This window comes from Aplidium turbinatum, chromosome 6 (assembly GCF_918807975.1).
Source record: "Aplidium turbinatum chromosome 6, kaAplTurb1.1, whole genome shotgun sequence".
NCBI lineage: Eukaryota > Metazoa > Chordata > Ascidiacea > Aplousobranchia > Polyclinidae > Aplidium > Aplidium turbinatum.
In genome coordinates, this window is record NC_137477.1 from 26,076,182 (window position 1) to 26,098,575 (window position 22,394).

The following is a 22,394-nucleotide window of genomic DNA, read 5'->3' on the forward strand; positions in this document are numbered from 1 at the left end:
CTATTACGTATTAGAATCCACTGTACTAAGCGTTCAAATCCTTTTGCAAGAATGTGCGCGTTTCATGTTTCAGTTTGTTCTGTGGGTTTTAAAATTGTTTGACTGCTAGGTAATATGCTTGAAATTATTGGTTTAACCTATACCTGGAACTTCTATGGCTTGTGTTGTGGTAGTTTTCGTATTGTTTAGAGTTTTTACTATTCTACACAGCAGACAGTCCTTCAACATTAGGTATAAGATATATGCTTTTAGTTTATTAGTAAGATAATTATAAACTTTAAATAAATGTAAAAAAATTTGTAGGTTTTTCGTCATTCGTTAACTCCGCGGATTTCCTCCGAAGAAGAAAAGCGGATGATAAGAATTTCTACCCTGACATCAAACGAATATTATAAAGAGCAAGCGGAGGGAACAAGTTCCCCACGCGTCAATGATAATTTATTACCGAACGGGACAGTTCCTTCTGAAGACGAAACCATATCTGATGGCAAAGATGATAAGCCATTGTCTGCCTTTTTAAAAAATAAAGTCACAATCAAGTCGAACTCACGAAAACGAAAAAGCAATGACTCCAGTGATAAAATAAAACGACAAAAATCCAGCTCAAAACCGCACCTTTCCAAGGGAAAGGACGTTGCCGGAAAGCGAACACAGTCTGGCATGGACTTTTACTTGAAGAAGGCCAAAAAAACCACTGATGGTAATTCAAGTACCAACCCGAACACAAATCTTTCCCCTTGTATTGTCCTCAGTGATAATGATTATGTATCTGATCAAGCCTCCAATGATTGTGTTACTGTTTCTCCCTCTAAACAATCCAACTTCAAACCAACTGATAGATCATCAAGAAAAAGTTCTGTGCCTAAGAAAAAAAAGCAAGCAACCTTGCTAGAACTGACAAAGAAGGGTGGAGTCAAATTACTGGGCTCTCCGTCTTCTAAGCTGTCAAAGTCTACTCCGTCTAAGCCTCGCAAACCAAAGCAGCCTATCATTGTCTTACAACTCCTTGCCCTGAAGAAAGAAAAAAAACTTCGTGTACATAAATACAATCAAGGAATTTTAACGTAAGTTATCATTGTTTTTATTCTTTTGGCTTTATTCTCACGATGCGAGTTCGCCGATGCGGATTTATGCTTTTCACACTAGCCCATTGTGGGCAGCTTTTTCATTCTCACAGCTTTCATATTTTCTCTAATGCAGTTCCTCCATCTTCTTTTAAGTCTTCCTCACTCCCATGACTGATCACTGAGCATTTCCGCTTACGTAACCTTCAGCGTTGCTTGAAACGTGTCCTTTTTATCGCAGCTGTGTTTCTCTAAGTTTCCCCCACATAATAATAATTTATTTCACACCAGTTGGGTGAAAAATAGCGTCAATAAAAAGTCTCCATAATTGGCGATATTCAGCCCTGCCGCAGGTCTTCCTGGCTCTCCATTCCCCAATGTATACTTGCTACATTCATCGCAAAACATCATTTTCATGGTTTGTTCTTGATTTCTTGTAGTATATAACTAGTAACTGCGTTTTTTTAGACTTCTTTTCAATTTCCAGAGCTTGTAAAACTTTGACCGAAAAACAGCGCGCTAATCTCCCTACAGAAATTGAGCACGAGATTTTAAGCAAGTGGGAATTTTTGGAAAGAAAGAGAAAGTTCAAAACAATGACGGATGAAGAAAAACGTAAATATCTCATGGAGCAGAAAAAATTGAGAAGAAAGGCGAAAAAGGACAAGTTTGAAGATCAACATTTAGTGAGAACCGGCGTAGCTAAGTGAGTCTTAACTGTTTCCGCCTAAATTCTCTGAAGAGCATTCACATTAAATTAAAAAAGAGAGGGGTTTGCGATTCACATTAAGTACTGTTTTTATAAAGCAAAAGACTGAATAAATAAATGGAAATTGTGTTCTGCTCTGGACATGTCATGATGCAATATTACACCTTACACAATAATGTGTGATTGTGTGTGTTTTTGCGTTCATTGCATATGATTCTGTCCGCGTTTGTCAATACGCTTGAGCGCAACGACGCAAAGGACACACCGAATAATTGCCCAGATTTTATGTTCATAATGCCGAGTGCTAAGTATAACGAATTGCAATGCAACCTTGTATGACCTATTGATCTTACTAGATATCGAACTCATGTTCACAGACTCAAGAGGCGGACACTCGATACATTGGGCCACTGTATTTTCAGAATGTCAATCTGTCTTTAAATATTCATCTGCATATAGTTCAGTTTATTGTTTCGTCGGCGGTAAACAAACAAAAAGTGCATAGTCTAACAGCACAACAGGATGGCAACGAAAGACCTGTAAGGTCATCTATAGCTACTTTTTCTTGGCGATGCCGATCCCATCAAATCTTCAACATGTGCTTGTTTGTAATTATGTCGATACTAAAAGCTTCATGACAATCTTGCATCAACAGAAACTTACCTGAGATCGGTCTCGTGAGTCTCCCGGAAAGCTTGCCAAACACTTCATTCGGTGACGTTGCCATGCTTTGTGAGTTTCTCCATTCCTACCACACCCTCCTCAGTCCCAAAGATCCATATTTTCACAAGCAGTTCAACGTAGTGAGCGTATGTGACGCTGTCAGTGCAGGGAAAACTGGGTAAGCATGGCACTTGGAATGAGGTCCGTTGGATGAACCATGCATGATTACTATTTTTGCAGATGGAATAACTTCTTTAGAGTGCTCTGGGACCGAGTATGTATTGCGTGGGTTGTATTTTTCTGCGCTGTGTTGTCATTTCATTCCCATCATAACTTGCCTTCCTTTCAACAGATTTGGATTGACCAGAAAAATTTTAGAGTTATTTCTTCGAACACTGCTGGCTGATGACATAGCAAAAGATTATTGCGAAATCGAATATCCTTTGAATAAGGTAATGGATAGATTTTTTTGTAATAGGTTCAAGTGGAATAAATGACAAGTTGCAGTTTGTTGTAAAAACAGTATTAAAATAAGTAACTTCTGTTATTTTACTTAACTTCTTAAGCAACTTCTAAATTGCTATAATCGTTTTGTGTAACTTGTTTATTTTTTTCAACTGTTTCAACTTTTCTTCTGTGCAACTTGTTTCTATTTTCTTTGTTTTCTCCAGATCTCGGTGACTCCGGAAGTCTCTTGTGAGTTGGTGAGAGTTTGCCTCCGCCAGCATGATGAGGAGCCAGGTGATGTGAAAAGTGAATCAAGCTCCGACATCGATGTTGTGGAAACGGGTCTGCAGGACTCTGTGAGTTTTAGGGAAGAAAGTGATTCTTCTGAAAATGAAACTGTGGCATGGTTTATTAAGAATATTTTAGTTTTCAAAAAAAAAAAAAGAAACTTGATCGAAAAATAAAGAGCCCAAAATACAGGAATTGAATTCTTGTTGGCAAAGGTTTCGAAAACTAAATCAACTGTTTTGTAGACAATCAACTTGTTGCAACAAAGATAATACCAATTTGTTAGTTAATTGCTTTTTTGTGAAAAAGGCAGCTCAGAAGTTTCAATGCCCCACTGACGTTTCGTGCGTCGCATCAAATGCCATCCTTATGTACATGACTCCATGCCAGAAAGGCATCACACAAAACTATAGCAAACCAACGAAGCGAAGCTTGTTACTGTTCCATTGCAAAAACTTTCATATTACTGCTTTCACTGTTTATTTCTTTAGGGTTATTATATGTTACAAAAATTTATAAAAGAAAAACAAAGAAAAAGTTAAATGAAGAAACTTCGCTTTTCATCGCAGACTTCAAGACGCTTATTTGATATGGAGTTGTATGAAATGGAACCTATCGAGCAAGTGGAGGTTTTATCAACTCTTGCCTACCGTGTGATGAACACCTACGCTGTGCAAGCCCACATGGAAGATACGAAGGTGAAGGCAGCCAGTATATGGAACAAAGTGGCCAAGCAAAAAAAGGAAATAAAGCAAGAAATGAAAGAAAAAGAACTCGCCGAAGTAAGCAGCAACTTGTCTTGTTTGTGCAGGAATAGTAAAGTTAAAGTTCCCACCATATTTGATTTGGTAAAGTATCAGATAGTCGTTTTAATTTTCCGGTCATATGTCATACGCATCATCAACAGCATGGAATAGAATCAACAGAAATTTTTATTATCAGTATGTACTATGTTGTTTGAGCCCCGAGCAGGATGCGATGCCTCCCTTGTGTCCCCATAGCTCGTAGACCCTGTGGATAACTTGTTTCATCATTTATTGTCCTTGGGCTGTTCGAAACAAAATATTTTGATATATTTCGGTTCATTTCGGCGCTTGCTTGTCTTTATTTTATTATCTTTTGTCTTAATTTCTTTTCTGAAGAATTTTATCACATTTTAAACCGTTGTCGATACAGCAAAGCTTTATCTCATTTCCATTAAAAAATTCTTTTAACAGCTCGTTTCTGTGTTGGTAAACTGTCTTCAGCAAGCCAAATCTGTTCTTTTTACATTGATTCATCATTTGCAGACGTTGCAAGCTAGGTCGTTTGAGGAAGTGTTGTTCGATGAATGATGATATCTTATCATGATGTGTGCAAAATTTAAGATCTATACACATGTTTTTTTAATGTTTGAAAAACTCAAAAGTTAATACTGTAATCGTTTTTCTGCCCCACCCGATACATGAAAGCTTAGTCTTTTGTAGGTCTTAAATCGCCTTTCCAACGACGTTTTAACCATGCTCCAAATGATTTTTTGCGTTTTTTATGTTTTAACTGCAGACAACAAGAGTTTAGTGTCATTTTGATTTCTTAGTTTTTCTTTTATTTGAAGAAAAAAGACCAGGAACAACAAGCTGATCAATCGGTGGAAGCCAAGAGCCCAGATGCTGAACAAGTAAAAGAGTCATCTGATCTAGACATCGACCTAATTAGCAGGTTAGTACTGAGATCCAGTTTGTTTGAAAAATAAGCCATTAATGAAATAGCCACCTACATTTGATGTCATTTTATCTTGGATAAACCTTAGTTTTAATAAGAATTTTTTGTTTAGAGTCAAGAAGAGAAAAATGCTATCAGAGCAGCATCGCCGAGAGGAGGAAGAGAGAAAAGAAAGATACAGGAAAGAGCAAGATGAGATAATAGAGAAGCAACGCAATGAGCAGGAGCGTGAACGAGCCAGCCGACAACTCACTGAAACAAGAATGCTTGCCGATCACGTCAAACGACGCGTCGCTCTCGGAACCGATCGCAACCACAGCAGGTTTGGTCGATGTCTGCATAAAAGTTTTGTAACGTTTCATTAAAAAAAAGCTTTATATGAACAGGAATTAAAGTTTTTAAAGGATTTGTAACTGGTTTTGATGGATTAATTATTTAAATGTGATTAATGATTTTTTCAAGTGATTTTTCTTGCGATCATCTCACGTTTTTGAGACAGTACTGCTACGCATTGTCATTGGTATAGTTCAGGGATCGGCAACCTGCGGCTCTTTAGCTCCTCTGAAGCGGCTCTGCATTTGACAAAACTGGGAATTTAAATTTCATTTTACTAATAATTATAAATACGGCCTTGTGATGGCCCAAGCCCCATTGATAATGTATAAAAAATTTAACAGTTTCAAAGCATTGTTTACTAGTTCTTTTAGAATTTAGATGATGCAATTGTGAGCTTTCACTGAATTATACTGTCTGCAACAAAATAACAGATTTTTTTACCATCTTTGCACTTCAAGTTTCGACTTTATGAGATCAATCTGCAGCTTTTGCAGGAACAACACGAAACATTTTCTATCCAGCTGAGTAGCCGTGCACAAATCAAAACAGAAAAATGTTTTATATGAAAACCAAGGATTCAACTTTGCATGGACGGACACTGGACAGGCATCTTTGCATTCATTGCGAATAATATTGGCATATCTGTAGTCTGAAGTAATACTTTAAAAAAAAAAATCGAAAACAACAAAAATATGACTCACAGAGTTTCAAAATAGGCATAGAGCATTTGTTGCAAAGTGCCCCAATGAAGATGAACGACAGCAGTTTAAAAACTAATGCAAAAAAGCAGAGTGAACAAGCTTTCAATAAATAGAAAAGTCCCATGTCGTACCGTAGTGCTGCTTGTTTTGTGGCAAAGAGGTTGTTAAGCCTGGAAAGCCGTTTACCGACGGAGATTATATGAAGAAATCGTTCCTCAAAGTAACAAGAGAAACTGTTTTCTGATCTTTATTTCCAAAATAACACGAAATACGTAAATCACGTTTTGTGGTATTTTGCTTGTCATATTTATTATTTACGGTAAAATAAAGCAGAGTGGCTCTTTTGTTAAAAAAGTTTGCCGATCCCTGGTATAGTTACAGTAGCTCAATTTTTCTTACTGTTTTTTAAAGGAATTCTTTGTACTTTCAGAAATGTTTGAAATATTCTACATACCAGCGTTTACTTTATGCTTGAATGAGAACCACACAACTCTTGTGGTGTGTCATTCATGACCTAAGATGTTGTTAAATATTTTTTTTACAATGACATTGCTTTATGTTGCACCATACATCTTTTTCATGCTTGTCACATTCCACCCCAGGTTGCCATTCCACCCACACATTTCGTTTCATCCTTGATGTGCGTAGATTTTGATATGATTTGTCATTATGCTGTCCGTGTACCAGCAACGATTGCACTAAACTAAACAATCTCTATAACATGATTCTCATGCGATAAATTCGCTTATTTAATTAAGCAATATGGTGAATAAAACGTCATGTCGCAATATGAGCCACTACGTCATAGTACGTGGGGCACTCATTTCCCACCCAACCGATGTCTGGCCGACCTTCTAATTGTATTCTGACTCACCAAACTTCAATCGATGTTTTCAGGTACTGGATGTTTTGTGACGGTGTTCCTGGCCTCTACATTGAGAAAGGTTGGATCGGTGACCACATCAACTACCGCACCATGTCTGGTGGCGGGTTCGATTCTTCTCCATCTTCTCCTGTCAAATCGCCAAAGAAAAACAACACTTTTAACCTCAGTATGACTGAAATCTTTCTATTTCGTAGCAAAAAACTTATGTGTTGTTTCTCCCATTTTATGTTGATTCAACGTCTCCAGACGCCAATAAAGCCTCAACGTCAATGTAAAAGGGAAGAGTTTGCTAACTGGTTTGGGAAAGAATAAACTATGATTCTGATGAATCACAAAGGAATTGTTTATTGCAAATGTACAGCTTTTTGAATGTATATGTTCGTAAATCTACTCCACCATTCCCACACTTTCAAAGGCTCTAGTTTTCGTGTTGTTTACATTACTACACGTTGCCACTGACATACTTTTCATGGTTTTATTTAAACTTTGAGTCTCACGTCTCGTGCTTGTTTAATTTAAGCACAATCCAACAGCACGTTATTGTTTAACTGCACATTTATATGAAGCATTTGGTTGCAATTCACGCACCAAGGAGTGCAAGGACTTCCAGATACCAATACTTGATTTTTTCACAAAGCGTCAATTTTTTTTTAGCTTGCGATTTGTTGAAAACCCCAACCAAATGCCCACCTTCTAACAAAACCACAGGGTGTTCCTCCGATGAGGATGAGCTCCCCCTATCACGGCTCAGTACTCCCTCGAAGAAAAAACGTAAGTGTTCAACTGTTCAGACAAAAAACTACAAATTTATGTCAGTAGGCTAATGTTTCAAGCACAAACACCACATTTATTCCGTTTGTTATCCTTGCTGTCCTGTCAGGGTATTTATTAAATGCATCTCACCTAATCAATCATTTCTACCTTTAACATGGTTCCACGTACAATCCTTCCAATAGTCATATTTAAAGCGTGAAAGTAAACTACTGGTATAAGTTGTATCACAGAAAAAAATCACGGTTTATTTTTTATTGCAGGTGTAATTTTTATTAGACTATCCCAGTATTCCTAATAGGACCACAACGAAGTGTTGCAAACAAAATTTATCTGTATTTTTTCGCGTGAATGAAGTTTGTTAAAACCTTGTTGTTACTAAGTTTTGTATGTTTACGATACAGCAAAGCTCCATCAAACCATAAGTTTCTCTCCACAGCAAGATTTCGGAAATCTCGAGATGAGGCGACATGGCCGAAGCCAGGTCTAAACATGTGGATGTCGGTTGACTCACAAGAAGCCCTGGATGCACTCATGAAGATGCTGCTCCGGGATGGAGTCAGAGAAAGCAAACTCTTGAGCGTTCTCAAAAAGAATTATGACAATATCAACAGGTTCACTGCATTTCTGAGGAAGAGTTTCTTTTTGGCTCAAAATTTCATGATTTATCGGCGCTTTTGCGGCGAATTAAGTTTTTTTCAACGTCAGGCCTATTTGTTAATGAAGATATTTTGTTATTTTTTCTATTTTATTTGAAAAATAAGCTATAAGTTAAATAAATTTCTTCTTGTTTACTGAAAAGTTCACGAGATTCAAGATTTTTCTTTTCTTTTTTCTAATTCTGGTCAAATTGTATGTCAAGGTGAATCTCCTAATTATTAAAACAGTCAATAAATAAGAAAATGGCCAGGTTCTTGCAACGCACTTCCTTGTTCTGTGAACTATTTCTGATAATAATCGACGACTTGTGTTGGTTTAAAAAACAATTCTATCATATAGTCCAGTGGTTCCCAACCTTTTTGACCTTGCGGCATCCTATCAAAGAGATAAATAGTTTGCGGCACCCTGTCGAAACTGGATCAATTTTGTGAGGTTTCTGTATTTCAAATAGGCCTAATAGCGCGCGTAAATAAATGTATTTATTCAAAATTAGTCAGTGTGAAATTTGGGCTTGACTTCTTGCAGAAAGTTCCTTAATATCTGGGGGCACTATTCGATAAAGCCACCCGCATATCTTCCTCGACTATAAGCAGTCGTTCTCGTTTTTTAGTTTTTATGTTCGTTTATACGGAAGATCCACTCTCACATAGGTATGACGTGGAAAACTGTAGAAAAGGCACAATAGCTTTCTTTTCAACGCAAGGATATTCATTTTCAATTTTTATCCAGAACTCGTCGAGAGTCATCTGCTTGTGCATAAGCTTAAAATTTCTATCGTTACGAATGTCAATTAATTCTTCTTCTTTAACATTCAAAACAATACGAGAGTCCAGTAAAAGTGGATATCTCACCTATGCGTAATTTTCCGTGGACAAGCTGGGGAAATACTTCTAAATTTTTTCTTCCAAATGATTTTAGGTGCTGAGTTATTAATGAGACAACTTCTTTGTTCTTCATTTCAGAGAAATGTGAAAGCATGTCAAAGTTTTCGTTCTCCACTTTTAAGGACCACATTTGCAGTTTTTCTCTCAGTGCTTTCATTTTATCGGTTGAAGTTAAGAGAGTTTCATTTTTGCCCTGCATTTTCACATTTACGTTATTTAAATGGTCGAAGCTATCTACTAAATACGCTAATTTGGAGACCCAATTGTAATCGCAAAGCAATTCACAAAATTCCTTTTGCTTTTCAAGGCTGAAAAAAGAGAGCATTGCATCCTTCAACTCATATAGTCTAGTTGAGAAGGAGCGATTTTCCTGGCGTCAGCACTACCTGACTGCTCACTATATAGAACAGCGAGCATTGTGTTTCGCTAACCATACCGGTGCAGCCTCCACACTAGCCATCAAGATTTTCCCAAAAACATGTGTTTCTCTGCAGTCGAGTGTAGCAAGAACTCAGCGATAGACACGTGTTTCGCCATGAGGTTGGGCTCATCAGTACCGCACCACTTGTTCTTGCTACACTCGACTGCCGAGAAACTCATATAGCCTACTCGTGACAATGCTTTTCCTCGCGACAAACATCTTACTTCGGACGGTATGTAACAGAAGATTAACATAGTTTGCTGGCATTTCCTTACAAAGCTTGGCAAATAGTCGTGATTTAAGTGGTCTACTTTTGATGTAGTTGACCATTTTGACAACTTTGTTTAACACTTTTTTAGGTCTGAACCTAATGTTTTTCCGACAAGAACTTCGAGATGAAGAAAACAGTGTGTTGTTATAATATCACTATTTTGCCTGCTTGCTAACGATACGAATCCTTTAATTGACCTTGACCCAACCATCGGTTTACAATGGTTCACAAACAATCGTGCAACTTTATAATCGTGCTGGGCCACACAATCCAATAATCCATCACTGCAATTTGACTTTGTGCGCGTGAAACGCAAAATAAAATTGTGAAACCTGGCAATAATGATGCCTTTCAAACGTTTTTTGGGAAAGAAAAGCAACGAGTCAAAATCTCTTTCACGCTGTTTTTCCTGGGCGAGAAAACGAAGGCTTACCGCCAGCCCAGCGACTTCCCTACTAAGCGGAGCCGGGAATAACTGCGAGACGCGAAACTTAATACCCACTGAAACTCGGTTAGAAATAAATAAATTCCGCACTTAACGAGTTAAAGTTAAAATAAAGAGTGGGCCGCACTATTGCAATATCTCGCGGCACCCTTGAGCATTGCAATTGGCACCCCAGGGTGCCGCGGCACCCCGGTTGGGAACCACTGATATAGTCTAATACTTCTATCATTTAGAATGAATTTACACAGGGCGTAAAATAATTATCGATGTCAATCTACTATAACAGACTACTTTTTACAGGTCAATTAACAAAAGGATAACACTGTACGAACGTTCTACTGATCCCCCAGTGCGTCGCACCACACTGCCCTCTGACGGCGATGAATTGTTGAGAGCAAAGGCCACTAAAAACTTTCAGACGTTAATTCGTGAAGCTTGTCGCGGAGGACTTGCAAACATTAATGAACCAGACGTTTTCGAGCAACGTGTCGCAATGCTAGAGAATGTGTCCGAATTCGCTGCAATGCTTTTGGAATTCTTTGAAGCTATACCAAAGACGTAAGCATCATACTGCATTAGTTCTTCAAACTCCTGGCATAGATTCTGACTGCGGTTTATAATTGAATTTTCTTTGCTTGTAATTGTGTGACGAAATAGTACAGGACAGTATGACCAGGCGAGGTCTAACTGTTGCTGATGAAAATGATTAGAGACATGGGACGGTCATTATAGAAACTGCGCAGCCCTGATGATACGGGACGGTGTCCAGACTCTTTCCGGCAAATGCATGTTAACGATGTTTGCTCAAAAACCGTCTATCTTACTGAGCATGATTGTTGAATTGTCAGACTGGATTTATTATTTTGTTCGCGCGTACAGTTGCAAACGCTAGTTTCTCTGCAATCAGCATCGGTGACGTAACTGGAGGTTTAGAGTTTGTACCAGGAAGCGCAGCTGTAACTAAAATGGGTTTGCTGGTCCTTTCATAGGTGCCGTACTTTTAAATGAAGGCCCAGAGGCCCTCTTAAAGAGGAACTTTCTCCCCGCTTTTCTCTATGTGAGTTACGCCTCTGGTGGTGATCAATTATCCCATTGTACAGTTGCAAAATTCGTTGCATCTTTTTCAATCTTGAAAATTTTACATTTTCTTGGCTAAACCGCATTTGTGTTTTCTTTTTTTTGCAATATTACCACATTGTCTTTATTTCTTTTTCTTTGTAAAGATGTTTACTGAAGTACATGACCGGAGTCTCGGACAAGAAAAACAAAGACACCGACAATGCGGATGCGGAGCCACCATCATCCCGGGAGAGGGTGAGAATATCATGATTTTATCACTAAATGGAGTTCGCTTGATTGTCCACTGGAACAATGGTTACTAAACCATATTATCAAACCAGGATTTCGTTGTTAGCCTTCGGGCAACATGCACAATTACACATCCATTTCCACCTAAAGACTTTCTTTTATTGTCATTGAGATACGTGAAGTGCGCTGATGTCGCTGTGCGAACAAAACACGATTATGTCATCACAGAGTGAATAGAAAGTCCTTGAACTTTTTTAATAATTATGTTAAATATCTTGCTAAATTCTCCAAAATTTGGGTTTAATTATACGGTTGAAAATGAGCCAAAGAGAAGCCATCATTCAGCTGTATCGCGCGGGGAAACCAACTCTCAGGTCATATCCACTAGGGTGCCACAGGCGCCCCTCAAAAATTAAAATTGCGTCCAATACACCTGAACTTTTTTTTATATGTGACACTTGGTAAAAAAAGCATATGTGAGAAATTTCAATAAGTTTTGATAAAATTTGGACGTGCAGATTAAGTTTAAAGTTTTTAAAGGTAAATTTTCACAATTTCAATAGTAAAATCCTCTCTAAATCATCAAAACTCAGACATTTCTTCTCAGTTACGGAGTATTTGAACTTCGAATACTTTCTGGTGAACTTACTCACTAATTTACAATCGTACAGACCATGTGTCAATTGTATATGTTCAACAATTTATGAAAAATGCCTAAAAATATGAGGTTTCATGCATTAGACAATTCTTCCCGCTTGCTGGCAAGCAGATCAATTTCCTCGTGCGATTTTGATGTAACCTATGAAAACAACCTGATGCGCTATCAGAAAGAGTTTGAAAATTGCTTTTAAAGCGTTGAAATATGGAAATGTTGGGTCCACTGCTGCTTTCTATTTTGAGTTCTTCCCAAACATGCGTCAGTATTATCTACCCAATATGATGCCTGCATGCTGCCCAAAGTAGGTCTTTTCCAAGATGATCTTGTGTTTGGATACAGGCCGCAGTTTTGTGGCCCGTATTGCTACTTGTGGTGTCAAACACCATTGCAGCAAGACATGCAGTACAGTTCTAATTGCTTAACAATTCCATGCTTGCATTGGCTATTTGCTTTCCTTTTGGATCGGATGTTTGTGCAGGCAAATAAGGAACACCAAGCAGTTTTGAGCCTCCAATACCTGATAGTAATATCGGAAGCTTATCAACTTGCTTATTAGGGTTTGTTAGTGACTCCATCATTTTACCATCCCAATGAATGGTTCCAACTTCAGGAGGTATCCAACCTTTTTTAACTGCTTCAAAAATATTGAAAATCGTTTCAACTCTATACCTTTGAGCCGTCATGTGGTTTAAGTTTACGCGAATAGATTCACCAGAACAACTCTTGATTAACGAGTGTAGTGTTGCAGATAATGCAGTTGGTGTTATTCTGTTTAGTAAACTTGTGGCCACTAAACCAGGTGATCGTAAAATGTCGTGTGGTACAAATATTGTGGTACCGGTTTTTACAACTCGACGGTGACTCCTTTTACTTCCTGTGGATGTAGAAGGCTTGGCAGTGTTAACTGCAGTCACTTCATCACTGGTATCATCGCTAGAAGAAAGTAAAATGTTACTTTTGCTGCTGGATTCAGCCTCTTGACGTTTTATTTCTTTTTCTTTCCTTTGCACTTCTGCTTCTTTTCTAGAATGTTTTCGTTTCAACATTTTACGCAAAGCATTGTCTCTCCCTGCCATTGACGCCTCTCTGGTAGTTTGCATGCTCCACAAAAATTCTTTATCTTCCTCAATTGACATCTTCTTCATTACATCGCGAGGCCAGAAAGGAAAGGTCAATTGAATTTCTTTTTAAATTCCTTAATCCTTTCCGATTGCTTTCCATCACTCCTATGGAAGTATTCGATCTGAATTTTGAAGATAAGACTCATTTCATCTCGAAAACATTGAATTTTTTTGAGGCATTTTTTTTTGGATGAATTGTTGGAATATTAGCTTTGTAGTAAAACGTTAAGATGTCCTTCACTGTCTCGTTTGCTGCATCTACTGATATTTGGATTTTCCTTTTCGTGGGATTTTGAGATTCAAGCTCCTGCAGGCAAGAAAGCTTAAAATCACTTGATGATAAGTTGGCAGTTTACTTTCCTTGATTTTCTGATCATCTTTCGTTGGAATAGTAGAAAGAAGAAGATACTGTTTCTCAGCATTCTGAGACTGGCTGTTCATTATTGTAATACTAACCAGACCAATTTGTAAAAGCACTACCGTATCAATTATCATTAGTAGAATAACCTAAAAAACAATACAACCATAGGTTTTGCAACATTATTAGCCTTTCCTGCAAGAAGCGAAGGTAACATAATCCCTTTCTTACAGTAGGCTACCTGCCTTATCTTTGCTGTCTGCTATATTCTCCCAGATTAAGTCACAACTTGTATGGGTTTAATACTAAGCTTTCCTGGGCGCTGCAATACTGATTCAACAGAAGAAGAAATACTAAAGCCATTATTCCAAGACCCTGAGTGAGGTCAAGCCAGCTATGTTGATTCAATGTTGCAAGATGGTGAATCAATGTAACAGGCGCGGAGCTGTCATGCTTGACCTCAATTGAGATCTTGACATACTGGCACTGGTCTCCTAACCTAATTCTTGAATTTACCTTGTTTCAATGTTGAGAAAAAGATGAGAAATAGCAAAAAAACTGATGTTCAAACTAGGGAAATCCCCTAATTTTACTGTATTTCAGTTTAGACTTTCGTTTTCAATCTGCACATCCAATTTTTGTCCAATCTCAATCAAACTTTGCAAAGTGCCTTAATATGTGAAATGTCACACCAGAAAAAAAGTTCAGGTGATTTCGGCCACATGAGGGCGCCTGTGGCACCCTAATATCCACCGTTTACCAAGTTGTGAATAGATTTAAGGAACTTGATACATCTGAAGATCGTCCTAGGTGTGGAAAATCTGGCATTGCTCAAACAAAGAAAGTGGTTAAGGCTGTCCGAGAAAGGGTGAGGAGAAATCCAAACAAATTCATCCGTCAAATGGCCAAAGACGTGAATGTGACCAACACTTGAAATGTTGACCAACACAATGAGAACCATTGTGCAAAGGATCTTCAGTTGTCTCCTTACAAGATGAGAACACGGCAGTTCCTTACACCTCTCCAAAAGCAAATGCTTGAAAGAGCACAGATTCTTCTCAAAGAACTGAAGGCAGGCATGGCAAGGGATCATTTCATCAGACGAAAAACTCTTCACAATTGAAGCTCAGTTCAATAATCAAAATGACAGAATTTATGCAAAGTCTTCAGCAGATATTAAAGATTCTGTGAGAATAGTTTACTGCCGTCAAAAACCGTTTTCGGTCATGGTGTGGGCTGCCATCTCCAAAACTTAGAAGTCTTCTCTGATTTTCGTGGAACAAGTAGTTAAAATGAATTCAGATCGCTACATCAACGATATTTTGGTTCCAGCCCTTGAAGAGATGAAGAAACACTACAAAGATCAGCCCTTCGCATTCCAGCAAGACGGTGCACCATTCCACACCTCAAAGATTCAGGACTGGTGCTCACGTCAACTTTCAAGATTCTAGAATCTAGATCAAGGAAATGTTGCCTTCCTCATCGCCTTATTTGAACCTCATGAACTTTTGTATGTGGTCGTTATTGGAAGTAAAGGCCTATTCCATTGCTCACCCAACTGTTGATGCTCAGAAGCAATTACTCCTGCGGGAATGGGCCAAAATACTACAGGATGAGCTACGTGCCTCGGTCGAAAACTTCCAACAAAGAATTGAGAGAGTTATCCAAGTGAAGGACGGCAACATTGAAAATAAATAAATTTATTCCTAGTATTGTAAGCTCTCATTGTAATACCTTTTTGATGAAATTTTATTTATTTCCTATTAATAAATCGTTTATAAGTTGGTCCAAGTACTTTCTGTTCACCCTGTAATTCTTGACGAATAAAAAGCTTCATTTCTATGTAGATTCGCGCCGAGCGTCATGTCGCGCAGTGGAGGCAAGCTGTCGAGGAGACAACGTTGTTTTCCCGCTTCTCGCTGCTCCTGGCCATCCTCAACAACTCCATCAATTGGAACATGTACCACTACCGCCGAGTGTAAGCGATTCAATAACTTAATCTGCTGTTTGACGTATGAACGTTTGGTGTACGCATGGCCTTTGGTAAACCGAATGTTGTGTCTGTTCTTAGTTTACTACCTGTGATGTTGAGCGTTTCCAGGCCCTTGTATTGAATTCATGTTTGGAGATGGGCTGACAGTCAAAGCTCGCTATGCCGAACCAACGGGTTGTTTTGGTACTGCAGTGTCTCTAGGCAGAGCTGAGTTAATGTTTTTTTTTGTATTGTGAGTGCGTGGCCGGGTCAAAAGATAGAAAACCTGTATTTTACCGAAGCAGCTTATTTGAGAAAATAAAATTGAAAAAGTCGTAAAGCGCGGGATACAAAGTTCCACCCTGCTTTAAGCTCAGTTTTGCATCTTGGCTTGAAGCGATATTTTTCCTTTTTTTGAAATGTACTTGCGTACTTGCATTTTAGTTGCTTGTGAAGTAAAGATCATAGTCATACTGAATGAATCAACAAGTGAATAAAAAAATAACAGTTAACCTCTCAAGTACATGTAGCTCCACACAAAGTGAAATTTACATGCCTTTTGACTCTTTTTTATTTCTTTAAAGGGGCAGTAAACCCCAAACCATACTTTTCGATTTTTTTCTTTGTAAGTGCTCTAGAGATGTATAATAAGTGGTTGTCGTTGAAATTTTTCCTTAATTTCATTGCGTTTCCTTTGTAGGGCCGTTTTAGTTAGCCCTTAGTTTCAGAGCGACGCGTGCTCACTGAACCGTGCCATAATCGGACGTGACGTCATAACGGTACAAGCTGCTCGTATGTTCATGCAAGATGCATTTGAAATGCAGAGTAAGAGATCGCTTATGGTGTCGTTTCCAGCAAATGCAATGAACTATTTATGTCGATTTTAAGCAGCTTAGTAGTTGATAAAATGAACACCGAAAGCAACTAGCTTCAGGCAAGCACAATATTAGTTTATAAAGAACTAGGAACCTTTTCTCAAGAACTCTGATAGGTATACTTTAGTGTACAAGTACAAAAATCACTCTCTCTATGCACACGGCAAAGCTTTTCTTGAAGCAGACTTTGAATTGTGACTTCTTTTTATTTCAAATCAGGATAATTTAAATCCAACATATTTTCTATGTTCACTTGAAAATTTCGACCTAACAGCCGAAACAACGCATGACGGCAGAGGCACACGGATTGAATGACAAAGGTAACCCCAGATCCACCGAACAAATTGTCTGTAGACAATGTGCCTATAACGTATTTAAAAGCAACTTTTGGTTACATGAATATAATACAACATGATTGCCCACGTTTAGGTATTGCATTTGCTACATCATTTAAGACGGGTTTTGGTTAGAAAACCGTGAAAAATAAGATGCAATTGCATCAGAAACATCTGGATGCAAACGTCTAAGCATAAATGCATGGAAAGAGGTGTGCTTTCCCATTCTTCTCGGTGTTCTGCCAATGTTTCCCTTTCACACAATGCAATCTTCAAAAGGCTCTTGGCATGATCTTTAAAAAAGATAATGCATTTTAAATCAATAAAAATGTATGGTAGTCACAATGATTGCTGCACACATTTCACTTTACCGCACATGCTTATCCAGTCAACGAAATCAGTCCTTTTTACATTGATTCAACGTTTTGCAAACGTTGAATCAATGTAAAAATGACGAATTTTGCGTCAAATAAATGAATAATAAAATGACAAAATTTGCGTCAAATCCGTCATTTTTACATTGTTTCAACGTCTGCAAAACGTTGAATCAATGTAAAAATGATTGATTTTGCTGACTGGGTAATCACATACTACAACTACACAGTACACATATTATAAAGTAGCAGTTTTGGAATATTGCTAATTTCATAAAATTATGGTGTATAGATAACTTATGGTAAGTGGGGTTTTCTTTGATCGTTTTTAGAGAATAGCCTCATTCCTTATGCTTTGCTTTCGGATAGCTAACCCGAAACCTAGCGGTAGACCTGCTGCTATTCTTGTTGGAATGAATAGCAGTTACAAGTTGTCTATGCATAGTATTATATAAAAGAAATGCAGTTACAAGTTGTCTATGCATAGTATAAAAGAAATGCAGACCAAAATGATGTTTGCACTTACAAGCCAATAAAAACTTATCTTTTATTACATCTATTATAACAAATCCGTAACAAAAATGTTGACCAATAATAGGCCTTCCCATCCCGCCCCGTTAGCTCAGTGGTTACGCGCCCGGCTCAAGTTCGACTCTCGGAGTGTGCGCTTGAGCAACGCACTTTCAGGACTGCTTCCCATTCAGTGGCACCTAGTGAATTCTCCAGCAACAACACTTCAACAATCGAAAAACTTCAACTTTGCTAATCTCGGTAACCAGCCCTGTGTCAAGAGCCTCCACAAGTATGCGAAACTACCAGGAATAACCAATCAAGGCTTTGCCAGTCCGAGGATAAAGATTCAAAACCAACCAAGACACAAGCAGTTTTACAAATGAAACTCATTTTGGCAGCATGATTCTCAAAAGCAGCAAGCAATGTATGATGTATGAGGGGACGACATCATCGCCACCCGTTATTTCATATGTTAGTTTATTATAGAGTTAAAATTTCTTACCTTTTGCCACACTCCTTGGCTTCATGGCATCCTTTTGACAAACAAACACGAAAATCCGATATGTTGTATTGTGTTGCGGCATAACAAATAACGATTTTTGTTTGGCTTGACCCATCAGTATACCAGGACAACTATGAACACAAAAAGCACATTACAAAACAGCACAATACAACTCAAGATTACAAGACAGTAGGCTAATAAAGAAAACTCACATTTATGTACTGTTACATTACCGTTGCATATCGTGCTAGCCAGTAAATGAATAAACACCAGTTTGTCAAGGACTTGTTTTTGTTAATATACTTGGTGAGTTATAGATAGGTCATTTTAAAATTACATGTAGCTAGGATAGGAATCGCTATGCCAGCAACTAAAATGTAATAGGCTTAGCCGGAAGGTATTCTAAATTATCATATATGAAAAACAATTTCTCAAGGATGGTACAGTACTCCCCATTCCCCAATTTATGTACGGTACTTTATAACAAACATGTAGTAACATTATTGTTAACTCAAAATTACTTCAAGAACTTGACGTTTCCTGACAGCCGGTCGTATGGATGGATTGGAATTTTGTTGTGGAGTTGTCTCCCCACTGGACCTTGACTCCAAAGGTTGCAGAGTTGTTGAAATGGATTTTTTTGAAAATAATTGAAGGGCATGCATTGCGGTTTAATGCTGTGTGGCAAGTCCCATGTTAAATTGAAGATTTTGAAAATCTGTTTCCTTGAAATGGAGTCGGCATTATTATGCTGGTCTCTGTTGCTCCTGGCCATACTCTTGTGGTGTTTACAAACTTGTCCCATTTCAATTTTCTTGTATGAAGAACCACCAGATGAACACTGAACAGTCATACACAACACATCGACTTGTCATGATGAGTATAAAACTGTAACAGGTTTAGCTTAATCTATTCAAGTAAGGTATGGCACTGGGAAAGCATGTACCGTATATTGAGGTAGGCATATTAGTTTAGCCTGTCTGATAGGCCTACAAACATGTCTGATAGTACACAAACATGACTAAAGATGAAAAATAAATAAATTTAAGCCCCTACAACCCTTGACTGTCTAAACCTCTTGTTACTAAATCCCATCAAAACCATTCTGTAGCACTGAAGCAAAATAATCGCATTTGCTTGTTTCCTGCAAACAGTGCAAGGCCTAGTGTAAATGTGTAGTATGGTCTCTAAAATGATGTAATCTAGTATCAAAGCTACAATAAACTAAATCTGAGCTAAAATTTTTACTTGTGATAATCTTATCGAAACATTTAAATACATGCATGGCTTGTATGATGTCAATGTCAACAATCTATTCACACTGGACCTGAAAAACATTGCTACAAGAGGACACAGCCTTAAGCTGGAAAAGCCAAGGCCCAAGACCAGAAAATTTAGTAACTTTTTTACTTGCCGTGTGATCAATGGGTGGAACAGTCTCCCTGAACATGTGGTTACTTCGCCAAGTGTAAATTCGTTCAAAGCTTCGTTAGATAAATTTTTCCAAAACCGGGATATTGTGTACACCCCACAATGTTTCTAATTTTTATGTTGTGTTTTGTGTAAGCTTACCACAGTAAGTTTTGTTTCCAACATTTTTAACGTTACCTTCTATTTATACTGTTGTTGCCAATATCTAATACTGTAGTGTACTATTTATTGTTGTGATTGTGTAGCCTACTGTTATTACTGTACCAACACTAGTGTTCAATTACACTGTTAGCATTAGGCATTCCAGTAGTCACTGCCTAATTGATGCATACCAATATTGCTTTAGTACAATAACAAAAATTTTGGTATTGTTTTTGTGTGTCTTTTTACCTTATATAGCTGTTTACTTTTGCGTGTGTATCACTGTTGATACCTCTGTTAATCTTAATATTGTTATTATCCTTATTAGTTGTTTACTGTACGTGATTGAAAGATGAATAAGCACTCTGCTTTACAACATCTCATATATTATTATTATTATTATTATCTACTGCTGCAACGCTTCAAACCTTATCTGCAGCTGCACTCAACACCTTAAACCAGCAAAATGTTTTTGCCAAAGTCTGGTTATGACGTCACGTAAGCAAATATTTTATTTTGACAACAGTTGAGGCGGCGTGTGTTCGAATTGCAAAACCAAAACTTTGTTTTAAGATTGCGCGAGAACAAATGGGTACTTTTTCATAAAAACAAGTGCAACGTGTTTTTGAATATCCCCTTTATGTATTTCAACTCTCAATTTGCATTTGAAAATGGGGTTGTCTGCCCCTTTAAAAGTAATGTCTAAAAAGACATTATTGTCCAAAAAGAATGTCTAAAAAGACATTATTAAAAGTAACTACGGACAAAGGCCAGTGTTTCGATCTTCCGATCAATTCGGATATATCAGTTTGTATTCTCTGTGGATCCTTCTCTAGTACCATGGGCCAATCCTACAGATGTTTGCTGGTACACCCCTTCATTTTCTTTGAATTTTAGAACTGAATGAAGTCCATTAGCCCATTATAAATTGCCCAGTATATGACGTCATAGTTTAAATTGTGACGTTACAGACAGATTATGAATACTTTTGGTTTCTTGAATTTTGCAGTTACTCTCAAAGGCGAGGAACACGGAATAGGAACTATGCCGATATGAATGTGGGTGAAGATATTAAAGAGGACCAGGTGGACTCAGAGGGGGAGGGTAAGAGATGAGTTTCATTGTTACGCATCTTAATTAAATCAAGGTTTTGTTTTCATGAAAAGCTTATCTTGTTTTTGCTTGTCTTTGAACAGAAGACGAGGATGAATCGGACATTTCAGACGAGGACTCAGAAGAAGAGTCTGAGGAAGAAGACGATGGACAAAGAAGATCTTCCCGGATCCAACAAAAAAAGAAACTAACCAAATATAAAGAAGACGGTAACATATATACTCGCGTATTTTAACCCAACATCTATCTATTAAACAATTTCTAGCTCTTTCTGAAACTAATTTTAAGCGGTATGTTGACAAAGACTTACAAATATAGGCCAACTTTAAGCTAGGAAGTGAAGACCTCAACAAAAATAGAAGTGAAAAAAAGAATTATTATGTAAATGCTAGTTAAAATGACTCTCTTAAGCATCTGGAACAAAATTCCTTCTAGATTAAATTGTGTATGCGTAAATTTTGTGTTCTCATATAGCGCTGTATTCATCGCAGCTCTCAGCGCTTTTCAAAGCAGACAGTGTCAGTGCAGCCGTATAGAGGCGCAGCCGAGTATATTATTGTTCTGAATTTATTCCTTTTGCTAAGTGCCGACTGCCAAGCAGAAACTAGATTCAGTACCACTTTTGAAAACTCTTTGGTATGACCTGACAGGTCATCGAACTCATGTCTGCCGATTCAGAGCCGGCCACACTAACCACTAAGTCATCGAGTCGATGGGTGATGGTATTTTTCTAATGTAGCTACTAACCTCAAGTTCAGCAAACGTTTCGAAAACTATTTAATACCATTGAAGATGAAGACAGTTTAGTTTTCGAAACGTATGCTCAACATGAGTTTAGCATCCACATTTTGAGCTCTTTGTTTTTTTGATGAGATTAACCAGGCGTTTTTACCATTTTGCTCCCAAGTTTTGTTGCTTTCAAGAAAATCTTTTTTTTTTCAGAAATTCCTGCGACTCGAGCCGGCGCCAAACGAAATCGAAAAGTCAAGTTCAAGGCCGAAACCTCCGATGAGGAATCGGATGAAGAGTCGGACATGGATGATGATAGCGACGATGATGATGACATGGACGATCGGTCGTCTGGAGAAGAAAAAGAGGATGACGATGACATGGATATGGACGAAGAGGAGGAAGCTTATTGCTGTCGTGATATTGTCAAGAAATTAATGAAATACCAGTACACGGAACTGTTCAGGTGAAGCTTTAATGTAATGTAGCTTCAACCTCATTGAATCGTCTTATAAAACCTTTCTGTTACTGATCACCTAACCCAAGCAAACTGTCAGCTTGAAGCGGTTGACTGTCTCATAATCAATAGTATAATATAAAATGCCTTGTTATCCACGCAGCAACAGTTTACCAGCATTTTTATTAATCAGAAATTGATTACGCTATATCCCGACTCATCAGTCTAACAACGTCAAGGTTTGGCGTTGTTAGACTGAT

The 22,394-nt window shown here is 37.9% G+C and overlaps 2 protein-coding genes across 2 annotated transcripts in view; one reads left to right on the forward strand and one right to left on the reverse strand.

Annotated features, from left to right (window-relative positions):
- Window positions 1-22,394, forward strand: part of LOC145771523 (tyrosine-protein kinase BAZ1B-like) — a 32,255-nt gene that overhangs the window by 8,611 nt on the left and 1,250 nt on the right. Inside the window, exons 7-23 of the mRNA XM_082583219.1 lie at window positions 304-1,064; window positions 1,552-1,770; window positions 2,429-2,614; window positions 2,789-2,888; window positions 3,108-3,239; window positions 3,741-3,953; window positions 4,766-4,869; window positions 4,985-5,194; window positions 6,807-6,961; window positions 7,450-7,566; window positions 8,006-8,180; window positions 10,548-10,805; window positions 11,471-11,561; window positions 15,540-15,670; window positions 20,845-20,939; window positions 21,032-21,157; window positions 21,891-22,143. Of these exons, the coding sequence (XP_082439345.1) occupies window positions 304-1,064; window positions 1,552-1,770; window positions 2,429-2,614; window positions 2,789-2,888; window positions 3,108-3,239; window positions 3,741-3,953; window positions 4,766-4,869; window positions 4,985-5,194; window positions 6,807-6,961; window positions 7,450-7,566; window positions 8,006-8,180; window positions 10,548-10,805; window positions 11,471-11,561; window positions 15,540-15,670; window positions 20,845-20,939; window positions 21,032-21,157; window positions 21,891-22,143 (3,326 nt within the window). The remainder of the gene's footprint in view (window positions 1-303; window positions 1,065-1,551; window positions 1,771-2,428; window positions 2,615-2,788; window positions 2,889-3,107; window positions 3,240-3,740; window positions 3,954-4,765; window positions 4,870-4,984; window positions 5,195-6,806; window positions 6,962-7,449; window positions 7,567-8,005; window positions 8,181-10,547; window positions 10,806-11,470; window positions 11,562-15,539; window positions 15,671-20,844; window positions 20,940-21,031; window positions 21,158-21,890; window positions 22,144-22,394) is intronic.
- LOC145771524 (uncharacterized) lies at window positions 16,733-19,517 on the reverse strand. The gene is made up of 3 exons (XM_082583220.1): window positions 18,785-19,517; window positions 18,264-18,394; window positions 16,733-17,167 (listed from the first exon to the last, which is right to left on the reverse strand). Exons 1-3 carry the CDS (start codon window positions 19,114-19,116, stop codon window positions 16,986-16,988), a joined length of 645 nt encoding a protein of 214 aa, XP_082439346.1. The 5' UTR covers window positions 19,117-19,517; the 3' UTR covers window positions 16,733-16,985.